At 40.1% G+C, this 25,923-nt stretch overlaps 1 protein-coding gene across 3 annotated transcripts in view; it reads right to left on the reverse strand.

The window, feature by feature from the left end:
* Nucleotides 1-25,923, reverse strand: part of plxna4 (plexin A4) — a 200,823-nt gene that overhangs the window by 13,074 nt on the left and 161,826 nt on the right. For all 3 annotated transcript variants that reach the window (XM_053313947.1, XM_053313945.1, XM_053313946.1), the window contains 13 exons: nt 24,585-24,721; nt 23,825-23,992; nt 23,539-23,632; nt 21,510-21,749; nt 21,057-21,203; nt 19,994-20,228; nt 18,371-18,513; nt 15,651-15,919; nt 10,527-10,593; nt 9,588-9,734; nt 8,325-8,484; nt 4,648-4,751; nt 1,537-1,636 (listed from right to left, as the gene is read on the reverse strand). In XM_053313947.1, coding sequence (XP_053169922.1) covers nt 1,537-1,636; nt 4,648-4,751; nt 8,325-8,484; nt 9,588-9,734; nt 10,527-10,593; nt 15,651-15,919; nt 18,371-18,513; nt 19,994-20,228; nt 21,057-21,203; nt 21,510-21,749; nt 23,539-23,632; nt 23,825-23,992; nt 24,585-24,721 — 2,011 coding nt within the window. The remainder of the gene's footprint in view (nt 1-1,536; nt 1,637-4,647; nt 4,752-8,324; nt 8,485-9,587; nt 9,735-10,526; nt 10,594-15,650; nt 15,920-18,370; nt 18,514-19,993; nt 20,229-21,056; nt 21,204-21,509; nt 21,750-23,538; nt 23,633-23,824; nt 23,993-24,584; nt 24,722-25,923) is intronic.

The raw sequence follows: 25,923 nt of genomic DNA on the forward strand, positions 1-25,923 counted from the left end.
ACAGAAATCAATCTCTCCAGAGAGAAAAGCGGAAAGAGTGTATAGCAGAGAGAGACTGGGGGGAAAAAAGAGACAGCTGGAGACATAAGATACAGAGGATGTGTGTGTGAGGGTGTTTGTGTGTGTATACCACTCAAATTTGATTACGATCAACTGAAGATGTTTGTCTGTCATTCCTATAGGGCACTTCAGTGAGCAATATTTAACGGTAACTGGGGGTGTATTACTTACTTATTACAACTTTTTTTAGGAGCACTGAACAAGTGTAGCACTGATTGTGCTGTTTTGAGGTTGTGTATGTAACTTGATACTTACATAAAGGGAGAAAGGGTAATGAATTCATTTTGTGTTAATTATTTATTCGAGAAGTCAGAAAACTGAGGGTGAAATAGAATCAGGGATACACAGGAGAGACATATATCAGATTCTATTCTGATCCAGCTTCACACAGTCATGTTTTTTGTGGAATTTTTTGATGGAAACATTACATCAAAAGATCAAACACAAAGGTTTCTCTTTTCATTCTCTGACTCAACATATTACATGGTGTTTGTTATAATCTCTGTACTTTTTTCCGCAACTTTCTCTCCTGCACCATCCCCCCTCTTCAGCAGCTATATTAAATTCAGACTTGTCTCTGTCTTCACTATTTGGCCATTGTACCCAGGGAGAGTTCAAAGTCACTCTCAAGTACCACACCAGTTGTAAAGTGGATCAGACTTGTGTTTGAAGCCAATCCCTTAAAAAAAATTGTAGGGGGAGATATTTCTGGCATCCTCCCTTCTTTCTCTGTTGCGCCACTCACCTTGTCCTATCTGGTCTAATTTGGAGCCAGGGAGGCGAGGTGAGAGCGTATGTAGATGAGGTGATGCTAATAATGTGGCACCACATTTGATGTGTCTGAAGTGTTTGTGGCCAGTGAGCCTGGCTCTTTGATCAGAAACTAACTTGATGGTTTCTCAGGTTCAAGGAGACGCAGAGCAGACGGACAGGCGGAAAAAACACTGACACATGTAAGGATGAGAGGACACACTTTGGAGTCTCAAGAGGCCAGAACAACAGAGAAAAGAGTCTATTTGGTTCCTTGTTATGTTTTAGAAATCCTTTCAACTCTAAATTGCGTATTGTCTTCCTAGGTCTGTCACCGTTGTCCAGCAGGGTCCTGGAGATCAGGTAGGAACATCCACCACTGCATGCTCAATTTTTTTTTGCATTTTCTCCAATAATTGTTAGACTAGTGTACTTTTGCTTGTGAGGATAATTATGAGTCAGCTTACATGCATCAATATAAGTGGCTGACTAAAAGCACACCAATGGTATGATCAAGAGTATTTATTGAAATTAATTTGCTTGATAATTTGGTATCTGACAAAAGTAATGTATGTCTTTGTTTTCATTCCCTGAAAATATAAAGCATCAAGTGTTTTTGACTGTAAGATATACATATAGGTTCTACCAGTGTGCACAGACTTCAATCTATGTAGCCTCTGACACAGATACAGCTGAAATTTGATTTCCAGAAATAAGTACACTTACCATATTTACTTGCAGAAGTTCGAGACACTGTGGAGTTGTTTACTGAATTGTAGGCTGTAACTTGCTTGGGAACCAAGGCCATTACTGCATTATCAGGCACCTGCATAACACAAAGACACACATATATATCATGTTAATAACTATTCACGACAATTCAACCAAAAGCTTTTGGCACAGTTTTTAATTTTCATTTGCCCAGAACTAAAGCACGACCAATCAGAAAACCCATAAATCATTGTGTTAGTGTCACTTTCTATATTTCCCTCCAACTACCCTGGTTTCATGTGGAAAAACATAGAGAATATCTTATTACCCATATGTGCTCCACTCAGCCCACACATACATATGATGACTGACAGGGGGAGGGGGAGTTTAGCAGAGCATCACACAGGCCTGTGAGAGGTGGGATGTCCCACAGTCTCTTTTCAATAATACCTTTCCTCTAGGGCCTCGGTGGTGTGTGTGTATGAAGGTGTGAAGAATCAAGCAGTGTGTGAGACTATGTTGGTCTATGTGTAAATAAGTGTAAATGAATGAATAAGTCAATCCTGCCCACTTTCCCCAGTCAGCCAAATGGGATTCAATTAACACAACTGGGATGAAGTCTGTTCCAGCCACCGCCCCCCTCCCCACTACAACCACACACACACACACACACACACACACACACACACACACACACACACACTGTTCTACATAATCTGACTACCCATGCTGCAGGGTAAGGCAGGGTTAATTGAAGTGATCTCTATCATAGTGTGGGTGGATAGGACAGGGAATAAGGACTAAGGGCCTTTTGTGCATATACGTGTATACGTGTGTGTGTGTATGTGTGTGTCTGTAAGAGCCTGGGCTTTATTAAGATTGTATCATTATTTCAACCAGTCACTCAATCTGCTTCTTATGCATAATTTGTTTATATCATTGTAAACAGGAGACCCGCAGGGCAGGACTTGTTATTCCTTTGTGGCGAGTCCCCAATTCTCCAACACCCTTAAGCATGCTCCCTGATCACTGCTCTTATATGTTGAATGGACATAAAACGAGCAAAGCACAATGGAGCATAATGAAATGAGAAAGGAGGAGTGGCATTTGGGGAAATAACATTTGGAGGAGAGGATAAAGATAGACAGCGGAGCACAGTTTCCTGAAAGTACGGAGGAGGAGAGAATTCTCTGTCATTATGGGACAGAAAGATCTGATATGGGAAATGCCATAATTCTGCTTGTAGCCACTGTGATATTTTATGAACAAGAAACAAACTTTTCACTCATTTTGTGATGCAAACTGTCACATTGTGACTGAAGGCAGAGTGAGTGGGTGAGTTAGGCTAGTGGCTGATCAAACCAAATTAGTTTAAAAAAGGAAAGCACACAATTCTATTCAGTGTGTCTGGTGGGTCATATTAGCCTCTAGTGAGATAACCAACGCACATAGAACATATCTGGAGGACATCCCAAGATCAAATATAGAGTAGTGGCACATCTGGTTTGACAGGGTTGCCATCAATCAGTAGTTGGTTGTTAGTGAAGCATAGATTTAATTCTTTTAAACTGAAGCCACAACATTTCAGTGAAATAAAGTAGGATAAAACAACAACAGAATTGTAGGTCCCCTTGACTGAAACCTGAATCTGTCTGTGCCATCCCTTTTCTTTAAGAAGATAGTGAGTAGATAGTAGTAGAGTGTTTTTTTCTCTCTTTTCAGTCTGTCAAGGATAAGGCGCCCTTATTCCCCGGCCTGAAAAAATGAATTAACTTCTGTCTTCATTATCTTATCTTCGATTGGAATCACCTCTCTAATCCATTCCACCAGCGCTTCGTGCTCCAAGCCTGTTGACACTTGCTGCCACTGACATTTAATTTAGGCAGCATACAAACTACACTTGGAGGGGACAGTGGCTGCTTGCATAGCTGCTCGAATTATTACCACCATGTTGACAAAGTCGGCCCTTTTTTCCCAACCAGACTCATTCTGGGCAGTTTAAAGGAGAGTCACAACTTATGATATACAAAAAACATGTCAATATGTGTTTGTCTGTTATTGTGCATAATGAGCATTTGTGTGATTAATGGGTGAGATGTCCTTGACTGTTATTTATTTTCATGTGACTGCCTATTAATAAGCCTGTATGATTAGAATTGTCTATATAATATATGTATCTTAACACTGAAGTGTCTTATTCTGTGCAGATACATGAAATCTATGCCACCTCTAATCCATATCAAAAAGAAGATGACACTTGGCTAGCACATCAGATCTTATCCCAAGCCCTATCCCCTCTCCACACATGATGGATTACTTCCAAGTCTCACTCTGTTGATGGTCACTTCTCTTCCTTGCCCTGCCTCATTCCCCTCCACCTAACAGAGGAGATGGTATGTGTGTATGTGTGTGTGTGTGTGTGTGTGTGTGTGTGTGTGTGTGTGGCTCCCTGTAAGTAGAGGACTTCCACCACTAAATGGTAGTTGAATTGAATTGCCCATTAGACAGTTTTAAAGCTTAGTGCAGATCATGAGGTCATTCAGCATTAGAGGGAAAAGTGGAGAGGGTGAGTTGAGAGGTCAGCAAAGACAGAGGTGATTAAGAATAAAGAAAAATATATCAATAAGTAAAATACAGAAGAAAATGTCATTCCTTTTTGTTGGTTTCCTCAATGTTGTGGGGAAGCGTTTCAACATTGTGTTGTGTACCTTTGCCGTGTCAAAATGATGAAACATGATGAAAAGAACATTATCTTTCACTTCAGAAAGACGTAAATCTCTTCAAATAAAAGATGCAGGCTATCTATTACAAGTTCCAAACAGATGATACTAAGGATCTGCTGATGGCAACCTTTCTTTACTCTTTCCTTTGATTCAAAACTTTATCAAGCTTTTGAAATTCTTTAAAATGCAATATTTTTCTAAATTTTACTAAAATCTCCAAGTTTAAAAGAGCATTGCCAATTTAATTCAAAAGATTAAAAAAAACAAACTACTTTGTACACAGAAACAAACACGGAGCCCAAGAAAACATGCTTTGATTTTGAGTTTTACTATATTGAGGCTGCTATTTGTTACTGGTTTTAAATTGGGCAATATAATGAGTTTAATGCAGTAATGGGTATACCTGATAATGGGCCAGCATGTTGAGTCTTTTCCAGTCAGCTTCGATCTTAGTTGTGACGTCCTCATCCTGCAGGATCATGCGCTGTCCTCGCCCCTGCCGCCATTCTGTTGAAACGACAACAAAAATCTAAATGATCCGAATATTTACCTTCATGTTCATACAGGTCACTCCTCTGTCCATCTGTCAAGATATCATCCTAACATCCTGTGCATGGCTTTCCATAATATTTAGTGTACTAACATGCCTTTGGGAGGAAAAAACACTGGATTTAGGTGGTTATCCCAATGTTGGATTTCCACTTTTAGGAGACTTGTGTTTTTCAGGCATAACAACATTTAAGAAAGATATGTATTGGCACTGCAGACATACCCCTAAGGTTTCAAACCAACTGTTACAGTTAAATTACAAATTTCTGATGGCATTAATTTTACACCGCTTTTATGTATTACATGTATATTGGCTGTATGTCTAACAATCCAATTTCTCCCCAAGGATTAAAAAAGATAAGTTTGTAACCTTGGTTTGTATTTCTTAGATGAAAACATGAATCACATCCCCACCAGAAAAAGCACAAAAAAAGAAAAAAGAAGAAAAAAAACCCAAAACACACACACACACACACACACACAAGAAAGTGCCACTTTTTCTAATCAATCTGCCAGAAAAATAGTTGTCACTATCTCCATCTTCATCCATTGAAGGTTTTTCTTTGATTGCTACAGAACAATCATTTTACATTGTCGTGAAAAGACTGAATAGAATCAAAAAGAGGAGAAAAACAACTCAAAATCAAATACCTTAGAGTAGGACTAGAGAAGAAACTCAAAGAGATGTAGAACCAAAAGAGAAATGGCACACGTAAAAGTGAATAACAAGAAGAAAGTTAAATGAATCACCCACTCTACTCTTTTTAGAATGAAGCTTTCCCTCTTTGCTTCTTTCCATCTTTTTTGCTAGTGCGATCAATGGGTGTGATTACAGCTGTACGCCCAGGGCTTGTGCACTTCCTTCTCCATCTGCACACTGGCCCTTATGTTCTGCTCTCAAGGCACTATTGGTCCCTGCTCCCCTTTTTGTCAAACCCCATCCACTGCTTTAAGCCCCCTGCCAAGCTGGTCTTATTGTTATTGCTGCAAGCTTTGGTAGAAGCAGACTAGATTCCGATCAACTCTAAAACTAAATAAAAAAATGAAAAGAGCTGTAAATATAAGGCCATAGCAAAGATTGTGGATCACTGCATTTCCATTCTTTTCATCAAATAACGTCCAGCGACCGTGACATTGTTTTTCATTTAAACAACAGGACTGCATTTACATGACTTAACAACCAGATTACATCTACACCACATATACATCAGGTTTGCCACATCTGCACAACCTCAGCACAAAATCAAACAAAAGCTTTGATAGAAACATTTCACAATACCCCAGCAGCATTATCATATGTGACAAAGGAAAGCCATCTTGAAAACAAACAAGCAGATGATTCCTCTATTCTTTTTTGCAGACATCATGGGCTTTATGAATACATTATTGTGTCTGTGCTCCTTGCTGAGCTCCCCACTTGTGTCGGCCACTGTCATCTCCTATTCTGATCACAAACAGGAAAACAAAGCGGCAATCACTGTGGTGTATGATGAGGCCTGTCTTTGGAGGATCGACCAGAATTGTGTTAGCATCTGAAAAATCTGCAGGAAATAAAGATTCTCCTGTTGTTTTTGTCTATATAGTACATCTTCCCATAAAGATGCAAATGAGCGCCTGTCTCCAGTCAAGGCTCAGTAAACAAATGAAGCAATGAGGGGGAGAAAAAAAAGGCAGAGAGGAATAAATAAAAGAATAAACTTGGTGTGAAACCAGAGGAAACTGAAATCACTCCGATTCCCAAATCCAGTGGTCCCTGCCCAGGAGGAGGAGAACTGTGTGTGTGTGTGTGTGTGTGTGTGTGTGTGTGTGTGTGTCTAAACCTGCATTATGGACTCACTCACAACCAAGGAGATAAGGGCTTTGGGGAATGTATGGAAGTTGTTGGTGAAGAGAAAGGCTGAAGGTGACTGTTGTACTCCACAGAGATGCATGACACACATTTGCTGCCGGCAACACACACAATGATCTAAAAAATACACACTAAGCCTAGCTTCTTTGTTCTCAGGCACTATCTTCTGTGAGACCCTGCAGGGGACTGTGGACTGCAGCCAAGGGGAATTAAAAACAATACCTTGGATAACAACACTCCAATCTGTCTCAGGACAGGCCTGCCACAATACTATTATCCTTATCATGCACTGCAATCAGTCTGTGTGTATGTGTGTGTGTGTGTGTGTGTGTGTGTCAGAGATCATAAGAGTCACTAACAATACCTGTATTCAGTAAACACCTGAAAGTGTAGTAAAATAGCTAAATCAAATGGAAGAGCTTTTTTAAACAACAAGAATAGCACAAGACCAAGAAATGCTAATTACTGCAATAAGACATATACATATTTACAAAATATTTTGTTCCACACACAGCTTGCATTTACTCATTCTTTCTCTCTCTTACTCATACAATCATACACATACAGTGTGACTGGCCAGCTAACTCAACAATGTCCAATTCCATTTCATAATAAATCAATAATAGAAAGACACATCCTGCCCAAGGGAGGCCATAAAACAATTGGATCCAGGAGTGTCGTCAAAAGGCTAAACCCATCTCTTTATTTAGCTCACACAGGCAGATTCCCTATGGTATGCACTCAGCTCATCTTAGATCTTGGGTTGGTTATAAATATGCTATTACGAATACACAATAGGGGCTTAGAAAATCCATCTGGCAAAATTAAACCATAAAAAGCATAGTGTACACTGTAGAGACAGCCTGCAGGTATTGGCAGATAAACAATCAGGGATAACATTTTTATGCTCACATGGATGAATGTGTACAGATATTGTACACATTCACAAGGTGTACCAATACCCCTGATTTTTTTTTATTAATTTGCAAATATATTTGAATTGACTTGAAATAATATGGAACTAAAATAAGTACATACTGTAGCAGGGTTGATAATGGCATCAGGGGCATGTACTCATATAGAGAATCACTCCTTCAAATCCTATCCTACTCTGACAAAAAGTCACAAAGACAGACAGAAAGAACTCTAGGAAAATGATTTTGTAGGGAAGAGATCACTGAGCATCTCGATTGATTAGTTGATCAATCATCTGACTCAGACGCCAGTCGACAAGAGAGTCAATCAATGAGACGTTTGGGGAAAGAAGAGACCAATCTTAGACATCTGAGCCAATAGAGCCAGGAAATCAAGTCTCCTGAGGATGAACAGAGAGCTACCTCTCTATATCTAAGAGGACTTGTACTTTTTAAGAGGGCTGGCTGGGGTGGGGAAGCCTTTGTGAAAAATCAATGGGTGTCTTAAGTTCAGTCTGCTTTTCAGGCACATAGATGGGAAACACTGCATGGATATAAATGTAACTACAGGGATGTGAGTGAGTAGGATTAACTATAACCCTGAAATGTACCAATTATAAATATCCCATTATCAACAAACAAATCCATGAAGGACAAAACTCTGTGACAGCAAAGACATAAAGTGACTGCTGTAATTAACAGGATTGTCATCGGTTTTCATATTTCAGAAATGTTTATCCTACAGATGAGCAAGAAAAAGATTCGTACCCAGGTCCATGTCAGAGGCTTTTAAGCGGTGTGAGTGTGGGACATTCTTGTAGATAGCATCCAGGATCTTCTCCTTCACTTGACTGATGGTGTCACAGTTCAGGACCTTCACCTGAATCTCTGGGCTCTTCTCATTTTCTGGGTGGATGCAGTTCACCACCTGTAAGCAAAAACACAAACAGAACTGCCACTGTGAGGGGGGACGTGCTATTGACTTTTGTTATTAACAACAGATTATTTCTGGTTATCCATCGCTAAGATTTCTTGCAATATTTTCAACTGCAACAAATAAGAGTTACATAATTTAGTTAATTTAGTGCAAATGATGAGAAATGTGCTATATCTAACAGGTTTCAGCTTTGCGTGTATTTTGTTAATAATGCTGATTGCACTGTGGATTGGTACTCAATGGAACAGTAATAATTTTATGTTCGCCAAAGGGTCTGTGAGAGAATTGCAGCAGAAAAAAAGATCATTCACCAGGGAAACTGCTCTTTCCCTCAGAGCTTGAAGGGAGACAGTAATGTGCTACCTGAATTGATGAGCAGTAAACCAGCTAATTATAATATTATTATAATATTCATCAGTACTTTCAGTCCTTGCCTTCAGGTGTTGGTGGAAATATCCAAAGATACAAATATATATTAGAAATGTGAGAGTAAATGGGTATTATCTATGCACTTACCCTTGCAAATATGTACTTTAACTCCACACATAAAATTAAAGCTCTACGTTAAATATTAGTTTTTTATTTTTTAATGTAGTTTGTTCCTTAAATCTATAGTGTAAAAAAAATGTGGAGATGAGCTAAGTTTAGGTGGTTCATATGCAACATTATACACCCAGAAAGTAAAACACGAACAGATTAGACATTACAGAAGAAAGTGGTTGAGACTAAAGTGTATTCCATTCTGAAACAAACATGTCACAGTGGAGTGGATAACAACATTCAGACTTAGTGGGGTCTGAACTTGAGGTTCCAGAAGGAAAGGGTGTGTGTTTGTACAGACGCATACATAACCTCTTTCTTTCCTACTCATCTCATAGTCCTGCTCCTTTATTTGACAGCTCCAGTCTGAACAGGAAGTGAGGTCACCACTCCTGTGCCCCTTACATGTCAAGCGTGACAATGACAACTTTATCTCCCCGTGCTCATCTCATGACCGACAACCCATAACCACCCTTTTTCTCTCCTCTTGTCCCTGAAAGCATATTAAGTGTCCCCTTTTAGCCCTTGCACCTCTGGGCAGATGAGCCTCATACCAGCGTCTTGTAGTCAATCTGTTGTCTGATGAGCTTGTCTTCACTGAGCGAGTAGCGTGCCTCTCCTGTGATGGAGTCAATGGGGCCTTTCTCCATCTGCTGCTTGATGGCACAGAAAAGGGAGAAGAGAGGTTCCCCTGCACACTCCTGCAAAGAGATTTGGACAGAGAGAGACATATGTTTGGAGGGAGAAAAAAAGAAAACACTGAAGCCACTTATCTGACTGATAGAACAATATCTGAGAAAAATGTCTATCCAAGATGTTTTTAATTGTCTTTCAAATGTTTTTCCAGACTGCTTTGCCTCCCAAAGTTGCTGAGCAAAACTTATGAACTCCATTGTTCCCCTATATTAAACAAAACTGTACCAACTATATTAAAATATAAGCTTTGCTGAGGTAAAGCTGGAGTTTTAGAAAGGTCTGATGGATAAACAGCAAAAAATGCCATAAAAGACAGACTCTTGAAGCCTCCCCGTCTTCCCTCCCAACAGAAGAGATTGGTCATTTGTTATCGTTTTTATTCTCCTCCTAGCTGCAGTAAAGGGATGAGCAGAGAGATGGAGGAGAAAAACATGATGATAGTGACATTTTTCTTTTTCAATGGTGGAGAGGAGTTTACCTTTTAGTGAACACTGGTGTCCTCTTAAGTAAAAAGGATTTTTGTTCAATGGCACATCAACATGGGAGCATACATCTTAGCAAGAGGAGGACAACTAATCCTCTAACAGTTGATTGTTAGAGCTAATTACATAAAGATGACTGTTTTTTATCAATACAACCAGTTAAATTACACATTTTGGTTAATCTATCTGCTTTAATTTTACATGTGAATGTGTTTGTAAAGCACTTTGGAACTGTGTGTTTGAAAAAGTGCTATAAATATAAAGCCTTACTGACTTAACATGTTGAGGATAGTTTAAAAAATATGAAGGAGTTACCTTAAGAAACTTGTAGAGGAGAAACGTAAACCAGTTGGTCAGCATTTTCTCTGCAACAGACTCAGTCCTGCAAACAGACAGACATGAAGCACATAATGAACATATGATCCCCCACACTCTTATTACCATCATAAATATTCAACATGATCATCAAATATTCTGGTAAAAATGATGACCACTGCTAATGAATAGGCTTTCGTTACACAAACATAATTGCAGTGACATGAATTGAGAGAGCCTTTGCACATGCTATATGATGGCCTTTCAGACGATCTTTCGGCTGGCTTTTATGCTCAGGCACGCCAAGGGCAGCTCGTCTACAACGGCGGGGATTTTAATATGAGGCAAAGCAATTAAAAGCCTTTATTTGATCCCAGTGGATTGATGTCGTTAGGGGCTGGAACGGCTCTGTAATAACACTGGCCTCATTATCAAGCACTCCCTTGCCTATTCATTGGACTAACACTCGATCCGTGCACAATAGAAAGTGAATGAATACATCTCCCCCTCTTTCTCCGCTTGGCATCCATGCTCCACTGGTGTGGCAAAATGGTGTGTGTCTGTGTTTGTGTGTGCGTCTGTGTGTATGTGTTGACCTGGGCCAACAGTGTGTGAGTGATCCCGTGTGAATGACTAATATGCATACATAATACCAGCGGTGGTGGCGAGGGGAGAAAGAGCAGAGGCAAGGATCGGATATCCTTTGACACCAACCTTCTTGGCCAGCAGCAGGGGTGTGTGGGTAATCTGTCAAGAACAACTCAAACACATACACATACACCCGCATAGCCCTCCTTGTGCTTTCAATGAGAAACGAGTATAGGCATCAATATTTCAGGATTAGTGTCCATTGTGGCCATTTGTGTGTGTAGGTTTTGTCCGAGTGTTTCGGCTGCCACCTGCAGCCCTCCCACCCCTTGCCAATCTGACATCCTCTTGGAGGGACTCCACACCAAGGCTTGAGGGGGGGGCATGATGTCCGCTGTGCCAGTGGGCTGGCCTGGCACCCCCCGCCAAGACTGGCACAACACCTGGGGGGGATTAACTTCCTGCCTCTCACTGTGCCCGCACTTTTATTTTGCCGCCTCTCCCGCCTTTGCTCCATCCACAGATCCAAAGGTCAACAAGGTCACCTTTGATCTTTTCTTTCATGTGCCCTTGCTGTCTTTCTCCCTCCCTCTGGCTGTCCAATTCTGGATCCTGTAATCATACACACTTCCAAATCCTCTCCATTTCCACAAATGTAGCCCATCTATCAAAGGGATGAAAGGAGCATGGAGAAAGGAGGAGGTGCGCAGCAAAGGAAGTAGGGAGGGAGCAGTGGAAAAGGAAAATGAACAAAAGATTGAGAAGAAATGATTTGGCTAAACCTGCCCTTCCCTTTTCTTCTCCCTCAACTTCCTTTTCCTTATACACTTCCAATAGATATTGTGTTTTTGTGTGAGTCTGTGTGAGTGGACAAGTGTGCGGCTGTTTTAAGGCTAGCGTGCAAAAAGCACAAATTAATCCCACTGCGTATGTATTCAGAAATTACCATGTGTACTGACTGGTGTTTATTGTGTGTGTCTCTGTGCATGCTTCTGGCAGTGAGAGCCAGCCCTGCAGTAATAAGAAGTCTTGGCACAGCCCCACCAGTTTGCTTGTGCTCATTCTCAATCATAGCACAGTCTACGGGGAACAAGGATAAAAATGGCACTGTGACGGAGCTGCTTTAAGATCTAACGTTAGTGCTTGGTATTACAACTTCCAAACAATCTTCTCCAAACCTCTCCTTGGCTGCTATTCAAAACACAGCACAACCTATGTTTGGGTTAATGCAATGAAATGTGCCGTGGCGTGTTGGCATGGTCAAGCTTGCCTACTTGGCAGCTGGTCAGAGGGGCAGTGGGCATTGAGAATGATCTAGAGCAGAGGGGACCTGGCAGTGCTCAGTTCCCGGTGATTACTGTGGTAAGGTGGATGGGAATCTGTGCTTCATCACACACATTTAAAATATTAGCTGGCCGTAGCTGTCCTAACATGTATTTCTATAGGAAACGGACACTTCACTATGAAAACTATTACTTCATAGGAAGCGGTGGCCTCTTTAATGGTAACCTCACACACTAGAAGATACAAACATAAAATCCAACAAATATAGCTATAAGAACATTTTAAGTAACCCTGTGCTTCAAGACTGATCCTTTACATTAGACAATGTTCACAAACATAAACAGAGCGAATAATTTAATCTCAAGATTCCTTTCATGCATGAGAGAGCAATGGCGGCTACGTTAAACAAACATATAACTGCATCTGAGGCTCTTGCCTGGTTTCAGTCACATTTTAAAACAGCTCAGCTTGAAGTCAGAAATCATTCCCATTTCCCACTCAGGCTCTGGGTGAGGAAGATTGGTCATCATATGTGTCAAACAGTCTCACGGCAATGGCTAGCTGTTGACACAGACTTGTTGCTGCACATATGCACATATAGAATATCATTCTGGCTCTTGCTTCACTCACACAAACAAACACAAATCTTCTTTCAACAAAGATTATACTTACAGTTACAACAGAAGCTTTAGCCCTGTGTGATAACTGTGTATCCTTGTGCAAGTCAAAGTGAGGTTGTGATCAACACAAGAACATATTGGGCTTTCATCTTTTGACCAAAATCAAAACTGTGATTTGACGGATCAACTGCAACCAAACTAAATTTAAGGTTATGAAAAGGCTATTTACTCTGCATGATGGGAAGAGGGATGGTGGTGTGTGGAGCTGAGTGAGAGATTGAGGGATGGAGGAAAAAGTGGAGTTAAAAGAGGAGAATGCAGCAAGGAAAGCGACAGATGGTTGTGGAAGGTTCTCGTTAGTTAGCTTGCCTGGTGGTTGTGCTTCAGCACAGGTTGAGATGGGACAGATGGAAGGATGTGTGTTTGTGTGTGGCAAGAGAGGAGACACACTACACACACACACACACGTACAGACATTTCTTGGAAGAGGAGTCAGTGGGTAGCCGTGCTCAGATGCTGTGCCAGAGACACCCTGCTCACGCACTTTAAGCATTGATTTAGCAATCAAGAAAACAGGGGAGGGGGACGGGGAGGGAGGGAGGGAGGAAAAGCTGGGAATATAGATTGAGAGAGCGAGAAGAGAGGAAGAGAGAGATAAAGATAGTGACGGTGTGACACAGGCAGCACAAGCATCAGAACTAAAGACAAATAGAGGAGAAAGCAATGAAGAGTGACCAAAGAGAAGCAGGTAGTGAGAGAGAGAGTAACACTGTGAGAAAACAGGGTGAAAGAAAGAAAGAAAGAAAGAGAGAAGACACAGAACAAATTACAGAGAGAGAAGAAGGAGGGAGGGAGGGAGGGGTGCTATCCTTCCTAGACCAGATTAAGCTTCATCTTCACAGCCTTGTGCCTGTGTATCTGGGCTATTTTCAGCTGCTATCCAAGGACACGCCAGTCAGCCCACACCATGGGGTGGCGTAGCTTGCTCACACTGCCTCATCACATCTGAAATGCATGCTGGGATGTTGAAGGACTAATAAGCGCATCCGTGGAAGAAGAATGAGATGAATACAATCTGATCAGTGCCCATCACAATCTGTGTATGACAAATGGGCAATCAAACTGGGCGTGCGTTTGTTGTAAACATGTGCTCTCCCTCTAGTGCTGGCTGAATGCGATGGCGTTCTCCCTCTCCCTTGATGACCAGGAAGGGTTAGGATGGAGACAAAAAGGAGGGATTTTCTAAACAAACAGCTTTGGACTGTGCTTTAAGCATAGTTTTACAGCACTTTTTAAAACAACTACTTCATCCTGAACTGAAACTGACAAGATAAATCAACAAAATCTTTGTATCACACATACGAAGCTCTAGAATCATGTAAGCTATGTGATCAAAGAGCTGATTTCACTCTCTTCCTCAATGCCCCAGTAGTCAGCATTCTTCTTAGGTGACACAGCTTAAAGTGTCTCCATTGTCCTTGACTACCTCTCCCTGTCTGTGCTGTATGCACCATCTCTTATGTTGTATCTACTGCCAGGATCAGCGGTTACTCCATTGTTTAGTGGCTGCACCAAGCTCGGTGAGTTCTGGCTGCAATTAATCATGCCTCCTGCCCAGACAACATTAATCTCCCTCTGCATCACCAACTACAGTCTAAACAGTCTTTCATGAGGTGAATATGCCCACTGTCTCCTGGACTGTATGATGAACAGCATTCATTTCAGTCCTCTCTGCATGATATATGCTTCCTGTATTATGTGTATGTCTTTGCTTGCAGAGAGTGCTTTTAGCCGTAGGGAGATTCAGAATTTTAATTGAAATAGTATGGACAAATTAATTTGTGATATGCTTGTCATATCCTCTGGGGGTGTCAAGTCTTGACTGACGACCCTCAAGCATAACAACATACAATACCGTGTGCATATATGTATAAACATTCATGCACACATCACACAAAACAGCTGTGACAAAGCTGGTTTACTCAAGTAACCATCACATTCACCAAACAGCACAGACAGGAAGCATAGTCACATACAGTGCTGTGTTCAAGTGCACGCCACCAAGGCAATGAGTACAAATCCAAAGGAGGATTGGGATTGTACCAGAGTGGGAGCTTTTGTCACTTTCTCCATTTTTTCATAAATGAGTATTTTTTTCCCTCTTGAGCTATTTGAAATTGGATTCACTGCTAATTAATCATAATTATTGTGCTAATGATGTGCATGGCAAAGAACTCTAGTGTCTCTGAAACAGAGCAGGCAATTCAAGGTCATGGGAGTTAATCCAAACGTGTCACAGATAGGGAAGACCAAGTAGCATATTCAGTCCTTGAAGAAGGGTTGACATAACTAGTACAAATCTTTATTCTTATCCCTCACCAAGGGCGATACAACCGTCCGTTTCGAGAAGATGAATGTGTGTGGCAGTTGTTCAATATTTAGCATGGGGCCTTGGACTTTCCATCAGAGGGAAAAAAGAAGTAGAGAAGTCAGGTTGGACAGCTCCTTCTTGTTTATAAAGCAAGGCAACTACATAAAAAATGGTCACTACCAACTGTGTAACTTTGAACACTTCTCAGACAGTCATAGGAGCAAAGTTAGAAATGGCAGTTCTTTTGTGCTAGCTTCTCACCTGCGGAGCAGCAGTTTTGGGTGATTCTTGCTCTCAAGGTTGCGGTCTATGAGGTCAGACAGCAGGTGCTTCAGGACATCAGTAGCATACTCCAATTTGCTCTGCAGCACTGTCATGATAAGGGAGGCCACGTTTCCACGGTCCCTCATGGAGAAACCACGCTGAGCCTCCAGAGTGCGAATAAAACACAGCAGGAAGACCTTGTTGTTAATGAGCTGACCGAAGAGCTTCAGCCCCTTCTCTACTTGCTCTTGGCGGTAGCCTGGCACCTGTAAGGAAACAATGTAAGAAAAATGTTCACTTGATTGAAACACATTAAAAATAACAAGAAGGGAAAAAAGGACAGATTCCTTCTTGCACATTCAAGGTGATGACATATAGACCTAATAAGGCATCAGTTTATTTGAATGTAATAAAAACTCTCTGCCTCCCCATTGATCAAATGCTTTATTATGTTTTATTGTATAGTGAACTATTTTTTAGATAAAATGTTCATTATTATCACTTTTAGATCAGGTTCATGTTAAAAGCCTATATAGAAATCTCGTTAGTAATGAATAAAAGCATGTATGGCTTCTCAGCTTAAAAGATAAATGATCATTTAATAAATCCATCTTAATAAATGAAGATTGGCAGTGGGGTGAAACACAATGAGAGAGGAAAGGAGGCAGAATCTAGGGAGATGAGGAGTTAAACATATCTCAGCTTTTGTTGTATCTAGTCTGAAGGTTGAGAATAAAGGCAGAAAACACTAAGCTCCTAGAGGGAATGTTTATTACTTTGATGGCGCTGTGTTCCACACTAATGCAAGTTGAAAGGTAGTGCAGTGATGTGAATTCCCCTCATCTGAGCCCAGACTGTTCCCGCACCATTTATACCAGTCACTTGCTCCACATGCATCTCTTCTTCATTTTTTTTAATAAATAGCACCTATGGAGATTATGTTTTGTTTTTTTTTATCTGTCAAGAGCATAAGACAGCATCTCTTTACAACCAATGCAGCTGTCAACCAGCATATGTTCTCTCTTTTTACCTTTCCTGGAGGAATCCCTTGTAATCTGCCGGGAGCTATTGCTACGTTGCAAGTCTAATTTCACACCGCTTGACAAGATGTGTACCATGTTTTGTGTGTGTGAGTAGTTGCCATGTACAATATGTTTGAGTGTGTGCAATTTGAGAAACATCTATAATGTGTGTATTTATACAAGTTTACAACATGTTTTTCATGGAGAGAAGGTGCATCAAAACAACAAAATGTCTTAACCTACTCCCAATCTCCATGGGAACCCTGTAATATTTGAGTAGATATGTGGAACGGTATAATTACAATAAGTGAGTCTTGCAGCTGAAACTGAATTGTTTCCGTTGTGAAGATTAACAGGGAAGGGGGAAATGTAATGGCTGTGGAAAAATATCATGCAAAAACAGAGGGAAAAATGGGATTCAGGAGTAAAGTAAAATGGTTGAGAAAGTAGATGAAAAGGAAGTGATTTTGACTGCTAAGAATAAACCTTAACAGTTACAAGAAACAAATAAAATGTCAAGAAGCAGGCTCTACTGAAAGGACACATACCAGACTGTATTTTAATATCTTCCTATGTGTAGTTCTCACTTTAACAGTGTGCTGGGAATACCTATATATATTTTGTGTGAATTTTCCATTTTGTTCTGTAAACCTTGACAGGCTTTCTAATACCTGTGTTATTTCTAACTGTCTACAGCCCAGTAAAAAACTTGACTTTAAATCCTCCGACACATCAATAACAATTAAGAAGCCATCAACTGCGTAAGACAAGCCCGCTGCTTTTTTCATTAGGCCCCTATCCCACATTATACTCCTCATACAGTTTGAAATTTATACCAATTAAAACATAATTAATATTGCTTATTACTGGGAAATTCTCATCAGGGATAGAGTGGCCAACCCTGAGGGCAGTGAAATGGGGGTCCATCATTCTCTTAATGGAACAAGACGACCTGCTCAATTATGGCTGTCTATCAATGTCACCACTGGGGATAAATGGCTTGATTTTTTTTTTTTTTTGTGCTTTTCTGCCTTTGATTGACTTTTAATTTGTTTTTAAGGTGGAGAGAGAAAATGGTGAGGTGTCTCATGTTGTTAGAGTTATTAATGAGACTGCTCTCCTGATTTGAGGGCTGCCTTGTTTGTTTTTGAAAAAGGGTTGTTGTCGGCCATCAGAAGGCTTTTGTTTACCAGACAGCAACACAAACAACATCGGTGTCTATCTCACCTACTGTGACCCACCACATTGTTAATTTGCTTGTTCATTTTGCTCTCTTTTCAAATGAGGGTAATTGCATTGCAGTTGTTATTTGATAGTGACTGAGGAACAGGTACACAAACTTGAACTGTTTGCGCCACTGAAATCAGACAAATGGTAATACAAAATTATGTTTACTGGCAAATAATGATTTTTATAGCTGTTGTATACTTATAGTACACTTTGCTGATCAATGCACTTGGCCCTGCAGCATTCTTGTAGAGAACCTGACTTTTATTCCCTACATACAAAGTGTTTTTACTGTACTTACTTATTAGTGAAACTCTCCACACCGGCATAATATAAATATTATGAAGTCAACTTAACAAGCACTGTTTTTTCCGGTTAAATGATGTACCTTCATTTAAGAAAGAAAATGACTTAAGGGAGTACACTTCAAATGTGATTCGTCCTTGAAACTCACACACCCAACCATACCTCCAGGTCTTTGAGTACAGGATGTTCCTCAATGCCGGGGAAAAGGACCCTCATGGTGTAGGTCCTGTAGTCCAAGAAGGGGATCCCTGCTCCATCCAAATCACTGGTCAACTCATGGATGTCTGTCTGGAGCTCTGCAAAAGCTGACAGATACATCAGATAGACAAGCCGGTTAGTTTTACAAAATAATTAGCATATTAGAGTATTTCTACAGCCATTAGTTCAGTTTCTTAGATATAAGAAGCAGCATTGAAAGGGCTGAGACATACTAAATTGTCAGTGTCAACCAAATACACAAACATAAGCCTGGAAATTCTTAATAGCAAATAAACTTCAACCTGCAATGTGGACCTTTTACCTACAAATGAGTGTCTGTTACATTCACGCTCCTTGTCAAACGAGTTCACACAGTGCTGATTAAGCCCATCACCACTAGATAAATCTCTTTGTATTTCACTGTATACTGGAGTTTTTAATCTAGTGTCAAGTGGCTGGACTCATGCATGAATGCAGACTTTCGCTAGGTGAGCCAGCTAACTTCTGGTTAAGTCTCGGCTAACTTTAATTTAATTGTGCAACTTCTGATAGTGAAATTAGTCATTTCATGGGGGCTGTGTGACGCTCCAAAAAATGTATCTGTCATTTCACAGCGACAACAGTAGCGAGAAAGCGAGGGTGGAGCCTATGACAAAAGCATGTGTCAGTGTTCTTATAAATTACTCTTACTGCCACAAGGGGGAGACAAAAGTCCCATACTCCAGCTTTAAAGGCATATTATGCAGCATTTTACTGAAAACAATGTATAGACTCATATTAAAGTAACGCCTCTCATTCATCACTTGTGACCCAGTAGAAGTGTGTGGTGGTGTATTTATCTGCCCACTGCCTGTAATTCATTTTGCTGTCTTCTGGATACTTCTGGGCAGTGGGTGTTCAGCCCCCAGCCAATAACAGTGTCCAGGGTATGAGGTCAGGATTTGAAATGGAGGGACCATACTGCATTGCTGTGTTTTTATTTGCTTCCCCTGCTTCTCTGTCTCTCTCCTCTGTGCTGCCATGTGCAGCTCCTCTGCTGTAGCTGTGTTTGACCAACACACACATGCAGAGCACAGAGTGGGTGAGTTTATTTGTGCTTTAGAACATAAGTGCTGTGAAACAATCAGAAAAATAACATCTCATTACTCTTCTCTCACAGCTTCTTTTTCGCTAGCACTGCTCACTCTCTTCATACACACGCTCAACCACCTCTCTCTCTCTCTCCTGCTCACATGTTGGGCCAGAAAGGAGGGGCAAAGTTCGATGTATTGTTGTATGTTGTGTGTTTACAAACAACAACCAACAATTCCTACATAGTCTGTCTTTAAACATTATACTGTATTTTTAACCCATCCATCAACAAGTTATGGGATTCCATAGTCAATGTGGAGTATTCTAATGTAGTCGTCACAAGACAAAAACAGTGAGTTTAGAGATTTTTTTGTTTAACAGGTTTCCTTGTTTGAAATAGTTAAAGATAAATTCAAAAACTTTGAACATTTGCAATGTAGCACAATTAGCTGAGTGTGTACAGCAAGAAACACTAAAAATCAATGTAATCCACTGTATCAGCATCTCCCCTCTTACCCTCTTTGCACTCCAGTGCAACACGTGACTCAAGGTTGTCCATCTGCATCTGCAGCCTCTTCAGGGTCAGGTCACTCTCACGAGACTTGCGCTTGTAGGCAATGAGCACCACCACAATGAAGAGGATGAGCAGGGCACCTGCTGCAGCAATGCCAATGATTGCTGTGCTGCTAAGCGGGCTGTCAGACGTGATGTGGACCACACCTGGAGAAAACTCGATTCCACCCACACGAGCCTTGGGATAGTAATAGAAAAAGAGGCAGATTATAATTACTGTTATGTATGAATACAGACATTTACTTGTGTGAAAGTTGTTTTTTTTTCAGAGAATATGGTACTAATAAAACATAAGACGTGAAGTATACCAGAACTATAATCAGAGAAGAGCTTCATTTAAATATCGCTTCAGCAATAGCACTTGTAAGAGGTTTAATTTGTGAAAAAAGTGGCAATCAAACTCTTAAAATGTACTACAGTGGTGCTCAAGGCAAAGACTTACGATAAATATTTTATAAACCATAAAATGATAATGTAAATCTGAAGGATCTTTGGACTGTCATACATATTTGTCTGTAAGATCAAGATCAAACCTTAGACAGACATATTGATTGCAATGACAATGTGTACAAACATCTGTTTATTTGTACTACTTCTAATTGTTTTACAGTAATGTGTCCATCTCTTTCTATGATGCTGGGTTCAGGTGGTAACATTAGGAAGCGCTTTGTTCAAAGTGGTCCCTCTTAAAACCACAAATGGAATCTTTATTGAGTTTGCTGTGGCCCTAATCCTTCTTATTGAAGGCTTATTTGTTTGTCTTTTGTCTGCTTGTGGGCAGTAACAGGAACCACATGGCTGATTGGATTAGTGCTGTAGTCTGTCTGGAAGTGGACAAGGAGATGGATAGAAAGCAACACGAGAAATGTCTGTCTGTCTGTCAAACTGTCAATCGATTGGTAGGTCTGTCTTCCTGTCTTCTCTACCATAGCCTTCCTATCTGATATGTGTGTGTGTGTGTTTCTGTGCATGTGTATGTGTGTGTGTCTGTCTGTCTGTCACTCACCAGGACCTTGTGCCGACCCGTCAGGTTGGGTGACTCACAGAGCAACTGGGTCTCTGACACTGTTAACATGCAGGTCTTCTCGCCTATCAGAACTGTGTAGTTCAGCTTTCCATTTCCACTACTGGTTGGTGGAAGGAAGTTCCGCCCCTGCAGGAGAGTAATCATGTATCATTAAAAGGAGGGATAAGGGAGTTTGGGTCAAATTAATCATGCATTTGATAATGATATAGTAGAATAAATTATACTACAAAATTACATTTACAATATTATGGGCAACAGTCTGAAATTATTAAATCAAGTAATGGATATAAAATAGATTTGCATAACCAGAACTGTCTGTACTTTTATTTAATATTAACAGACATGCTGATAGTGCAAACACTCCACTAATAGTCGATGAATGATCAGATTTAATTGTAAATTAAAAGAGGGTGTGTGATCTATCCCCCTTACCTTCAGTATGATGGGTGATCCAGGTTTAAGCTCTAGCACCCCAGACACGCTGAGCTGTTCAAACTCTGGATTGGGGTAGTAGATAAAGTTGGTGTTGTTGAGTGCCATCAGAGCCTGCACATCGTCCAGTTTAAAGCCAAACTCATCAGGTCTTTCAGGCACCTCTTGCTGCCTGGCCAGGCTGATGGGCAGCTCTGGGGCCTGGCACAGCATGGATGTAGGGCCAAGCACCTGGCACAACTGGCAGAAGAAACACACAGAGAGAGAAAGGAGTGTTTATATTGATGAATGAACATATTTTCTGTAAATTAAATTAAATGGTTGAAGCAGAGAAATGATGACTATCAAATAAGTTATTGTGTAAACTGACACAAAAATAAACATTACATAGATAAAATTTCATTCATTTTCAGTTTCATTTCGTGAAATGAAACTGAGGGGAGGTGTTCCTGTTCTTACCATCTTAGTTAAGATACTGCATGTAACTATGCATTATTATAATCACTTTTCATGACTGGATCTCATTATACTAAATACTCAAACTATAATGAAGTTCCCTATTACCTCACTCGCGCCTTCTTGCAAGTCAAGCACTACCGAAGTGGCATTTGAATATGCCCCAAATTCACTATATGCCAAGCCAGTTAATAGCGTGAATCTTTTATGTCACAGGTTTAAATTTCATTCGACCCCCTGGAGAACTGGAAGCTCCTATATTTCAAAAAGTGCAAAGAAAAACCTGTTGGAATATTTTCATTCAAAGGAAGCACCAAATGAGATAGTGTGGGGTCTCACCACAATCAGGCTTTGATGAGTGAAGATTCAAGAGTGATAACTAGGTCCTACCATTCCTTCATTACCCTGCAGAGAGACACCCCCACTCTCTCATCACTTCTTTATCCCCTGTCCCGTTATACTCCCCTATGATCTTTTCTTCTCTCTTTGACACTTATTCTTTATCTTTCTCTATACCACTTTACCACTCAATTACAGTGTCTCTCACATCTTTTTTTCACTGTCATGTCTCACTCTTGGTTTGTTGATCTTTGTCTTTGCCCTAGTCTTTTCATTTGACATGTGATGCTTTTTAAATTCTTCATCTTTACTCCTTCTTTATTCACATCTCTGAGCCAGTTTTATAAACAAGGAGAGATTGTCCAATCCGTCATTGTCATACTATACACCCTTCACTCTACATCTCCATTCCTCTCAGTCTGTCTGGGCATTGACAAATCAACCACCAGCAAAGATCATTCAGACATTTCACATTCCAACAATAACTTCTGTGATGCAGCCAAACTATTGCCTGTCACTTTAATTGGCTACTTGTCGATGCCCGTGGATACAGGCTACATGTTGCTAATGTCTTCAGGACATCACTGACATGTATCTTGTACAGATGCAAGAAGGCAACTGCAAAAAAGTGTCAGTGTACAGACCTTGCTCAATACTGGAAAATGGACTGTCACACAGTGCAAAATTGTTTGCAGGTGTCTAAGACTGAGAAAGTGAGATGTGGTCCAAATAGTCCATTGGCACTTTTCATTTATTTAGGTTCAAAGTACAACCTGCGTATACAGTAGATTGAGACACAATGCCTCGTACAGGCAAATGTGAGCAGATGTTTAATGTGGCGTAAGCTTATGCTCAAATGGAGCATGAAGATAGTATTACCACCTTTTGTTACTCCCTCTTCTTTCAATAAGATCACAGAGGCCCATCTATGGCTTTATCTACCCTCTCCTGGGTAAAAAGGGTGAATAAAGGGTAAAAAAAATGGATAAGGGCCAATCAGTGGTTTCTGGTTTATATTTTTGAAGTGTGGAGAGAAATTATTATGTTTATTTGTTCACAGATGTTATAGTGACTGCGTGTAGTGCAATTCATTCAGTCATTTGGACTATTAACAACTATCCATCTTATTTTACTCAAGTAAGATATCTTGAATGTATGGGATATAATCTAAAACGCTTTAAACACAATGCAGCTTGTTTCATGTCACACATTATTCGTGTTAATAATTACTTACATTGAGTGTCTCGTGGCCGTTGTATTTGGCTCTGATGAGTGGGGTTTGAATTATGTCCAGGTTAGTTCCTGTCACTGTCACTGGAGTGTGTCCACTGTAAAAGAAAAAAAAAAGATTAACAACAAAGTTCAAGATGCTCCTAATTATTTTTAACAGAAGGTGATATGCACAGGCTATGACTTAGGTCACTGATGCAAAATTGTAACATTACAAACTTTGTACTATTCTGTCATAATTCACTATCTCACTAAAAAAACAATTTCCCTGCTCCAAGCACTGTCCTTACCTATAGATGCTCCACTCTGGCTCTATTTTGGTTATGGTGGGATCTTCCACATACTCAAACCGCAGGTCCTTCTGAAGGTGAGCCTTGTCTATGCTCACAGACACAGACACGTTTCCATATCCATTTAGGGAAGCATGAGTTCGGCATGTGAGCCATAGGCCACCCCTCCTAAAATGATGATAGGATAAAAGTTTAGTTATGTGTAATGAATATACTTAAACTGCATATTAGATAAAAATATGGTATACAGGGGCAGATGGTACAGTTATGTAATATAGATCTTTTTAGACAAGATATTATATTGTGTAGACACGCACAATTCATCAGCTTATCGCTGTAATGCTGCTTACTAAATGGTTTAAAACCATTGACTGGCTGGTTAAGTGGACATGGATGTATAATTCATTGACTGAAAATTCAGCATTGATTAGAGTTAAGTGGTTGAGTGTTGGATTACACAATAATTACTTGTCTTCTCCCGATCATTTATATATAAGAAATCAGGATTTGTAATTCATGACACCATTTCCTGATCACCCCCAAATTTTAAAGATTTTAAATAATGGTCTCAGTCGATGACAGAACAATGACTGTTACACATTAACCCAGACAATGATCTACTGAAAATTATGTAGCAAAGATGGGAACAGTCAGAGACATTTATCTCTGTAGTTAAACTATTTTTTGGTAATAAGCCTAATATTGGCTTTGACTGAGCTGTATGACTGGCAGGGTCAGCTCTGGCTTGTTCCTCACTAACCTCAGATAAGTGCATGGCTGGTCCTTAAACATAATTGACACATTGCTCCCAGCATCAAGGTGGCTGCCGGTGATGTTGACAATGGTTCCCCCGGAGACTGGCCCTCGGCTGGGCTTGAGGTTGTGAATCCTTGGGATCTGGAGAAAGGGCAGAGTGAAATTACACAAGTCAATAAAAAGGATGAAATCAAATCAAGTAGAAAAATATATTACACAGTGAAAATAAAACTGACTGAAAGACCATGAGCTGCCTTAACTGTACAGGCTAAGTAAATCAAATACAGCTCATACTGTATTTAAATTATGGGGTAAAATTATAGTAATCACCACGAAAGGAGGGATATGTGAACTACTTTTTTAAGTGTAGTAAAGTTATTTGCATTGTTAATGTTTTAAATGTAAATAAAAACAGATAGGCATGCTGTGAGAATACAGACAAAATAGTCTTGTTGTGTATTGATATAACACATACTGTATATTCTAATGAAATTATACAAAACATTGTCATACAAATTCTAGGTCCAGTCATAAGTCTTTGTTAAACATACTGCAAACTCTTTCTACTTCAGTAGCAATGTAGCAAAGCTAACATTAGAGGCTGATACCCAAATGTTTTCAATATGATTAGACTCCTGGTTTATTTTAATAAGCAGTGAGCTCTAGAAGAAAAATTCATCAACCGAATGAGTGTGCTCAGCTAAAACCACTTTTGAATGTTACTATATAACTTAATCTGCACTAACTTGTCCTACATATACTGTGGGAAAATATATCAATTTAAAGTGACACAGCAGGAGCTAAGGTATTGCATTGAAAGCTGCACATAAAGTATGGTAAATACTACAGTCCTTTTGGCCTTCTTATAATCTCATCTCTAGTCTGCTGTATGGTGTGACATCTAGACCTAACATCATAATATCCTGTCCAGGGACCCCATTGACAAATAAACCTAGGCCAGCACCCATTAATGGATGGCAGTAAAAATGATATCACTGCATAAAACGAGTACATAATGGAAACTAGTGCAGATTTCTTTCTAAGTGCTAGTATTTGAGTGATGCTGATTAATCATGTGCTGTATTCAGACTGTTGAAAAAACACAGCAAGTGTGTGTTAGAGTGTCAGAAAAAAAAGATTTCATAAGTGGACATGTTTCTTTCTAATTTGGCACTCAGTGACTGCCAGTCATGTTACACTGCTGATACATGCACAAGATAAATGCTGAGAGACTGTTGGTGAGAACCACACCATGTTGGATCCCAGTCAAATATACATAGAGTATTAACACAGTAGTTGAGAATACAGACCAACAACCAGCGAGGTGCTAACATGCAGAGGGT

Source organism: Scomber japonicus, chromosome 23 (genome assembly GCF_027409825.1).
Source record: "Scomber japonicus isolate fScoJap1 chromosome 23, fScoJap1.pri, whole genome shotgun sequence".
Classification (NCBI taxonomy): Eukaryota; Metazoa; Chordata; class Actinopteri; order Scombriformes; family Scombridae; genus Scomber; species Scomber japonicus.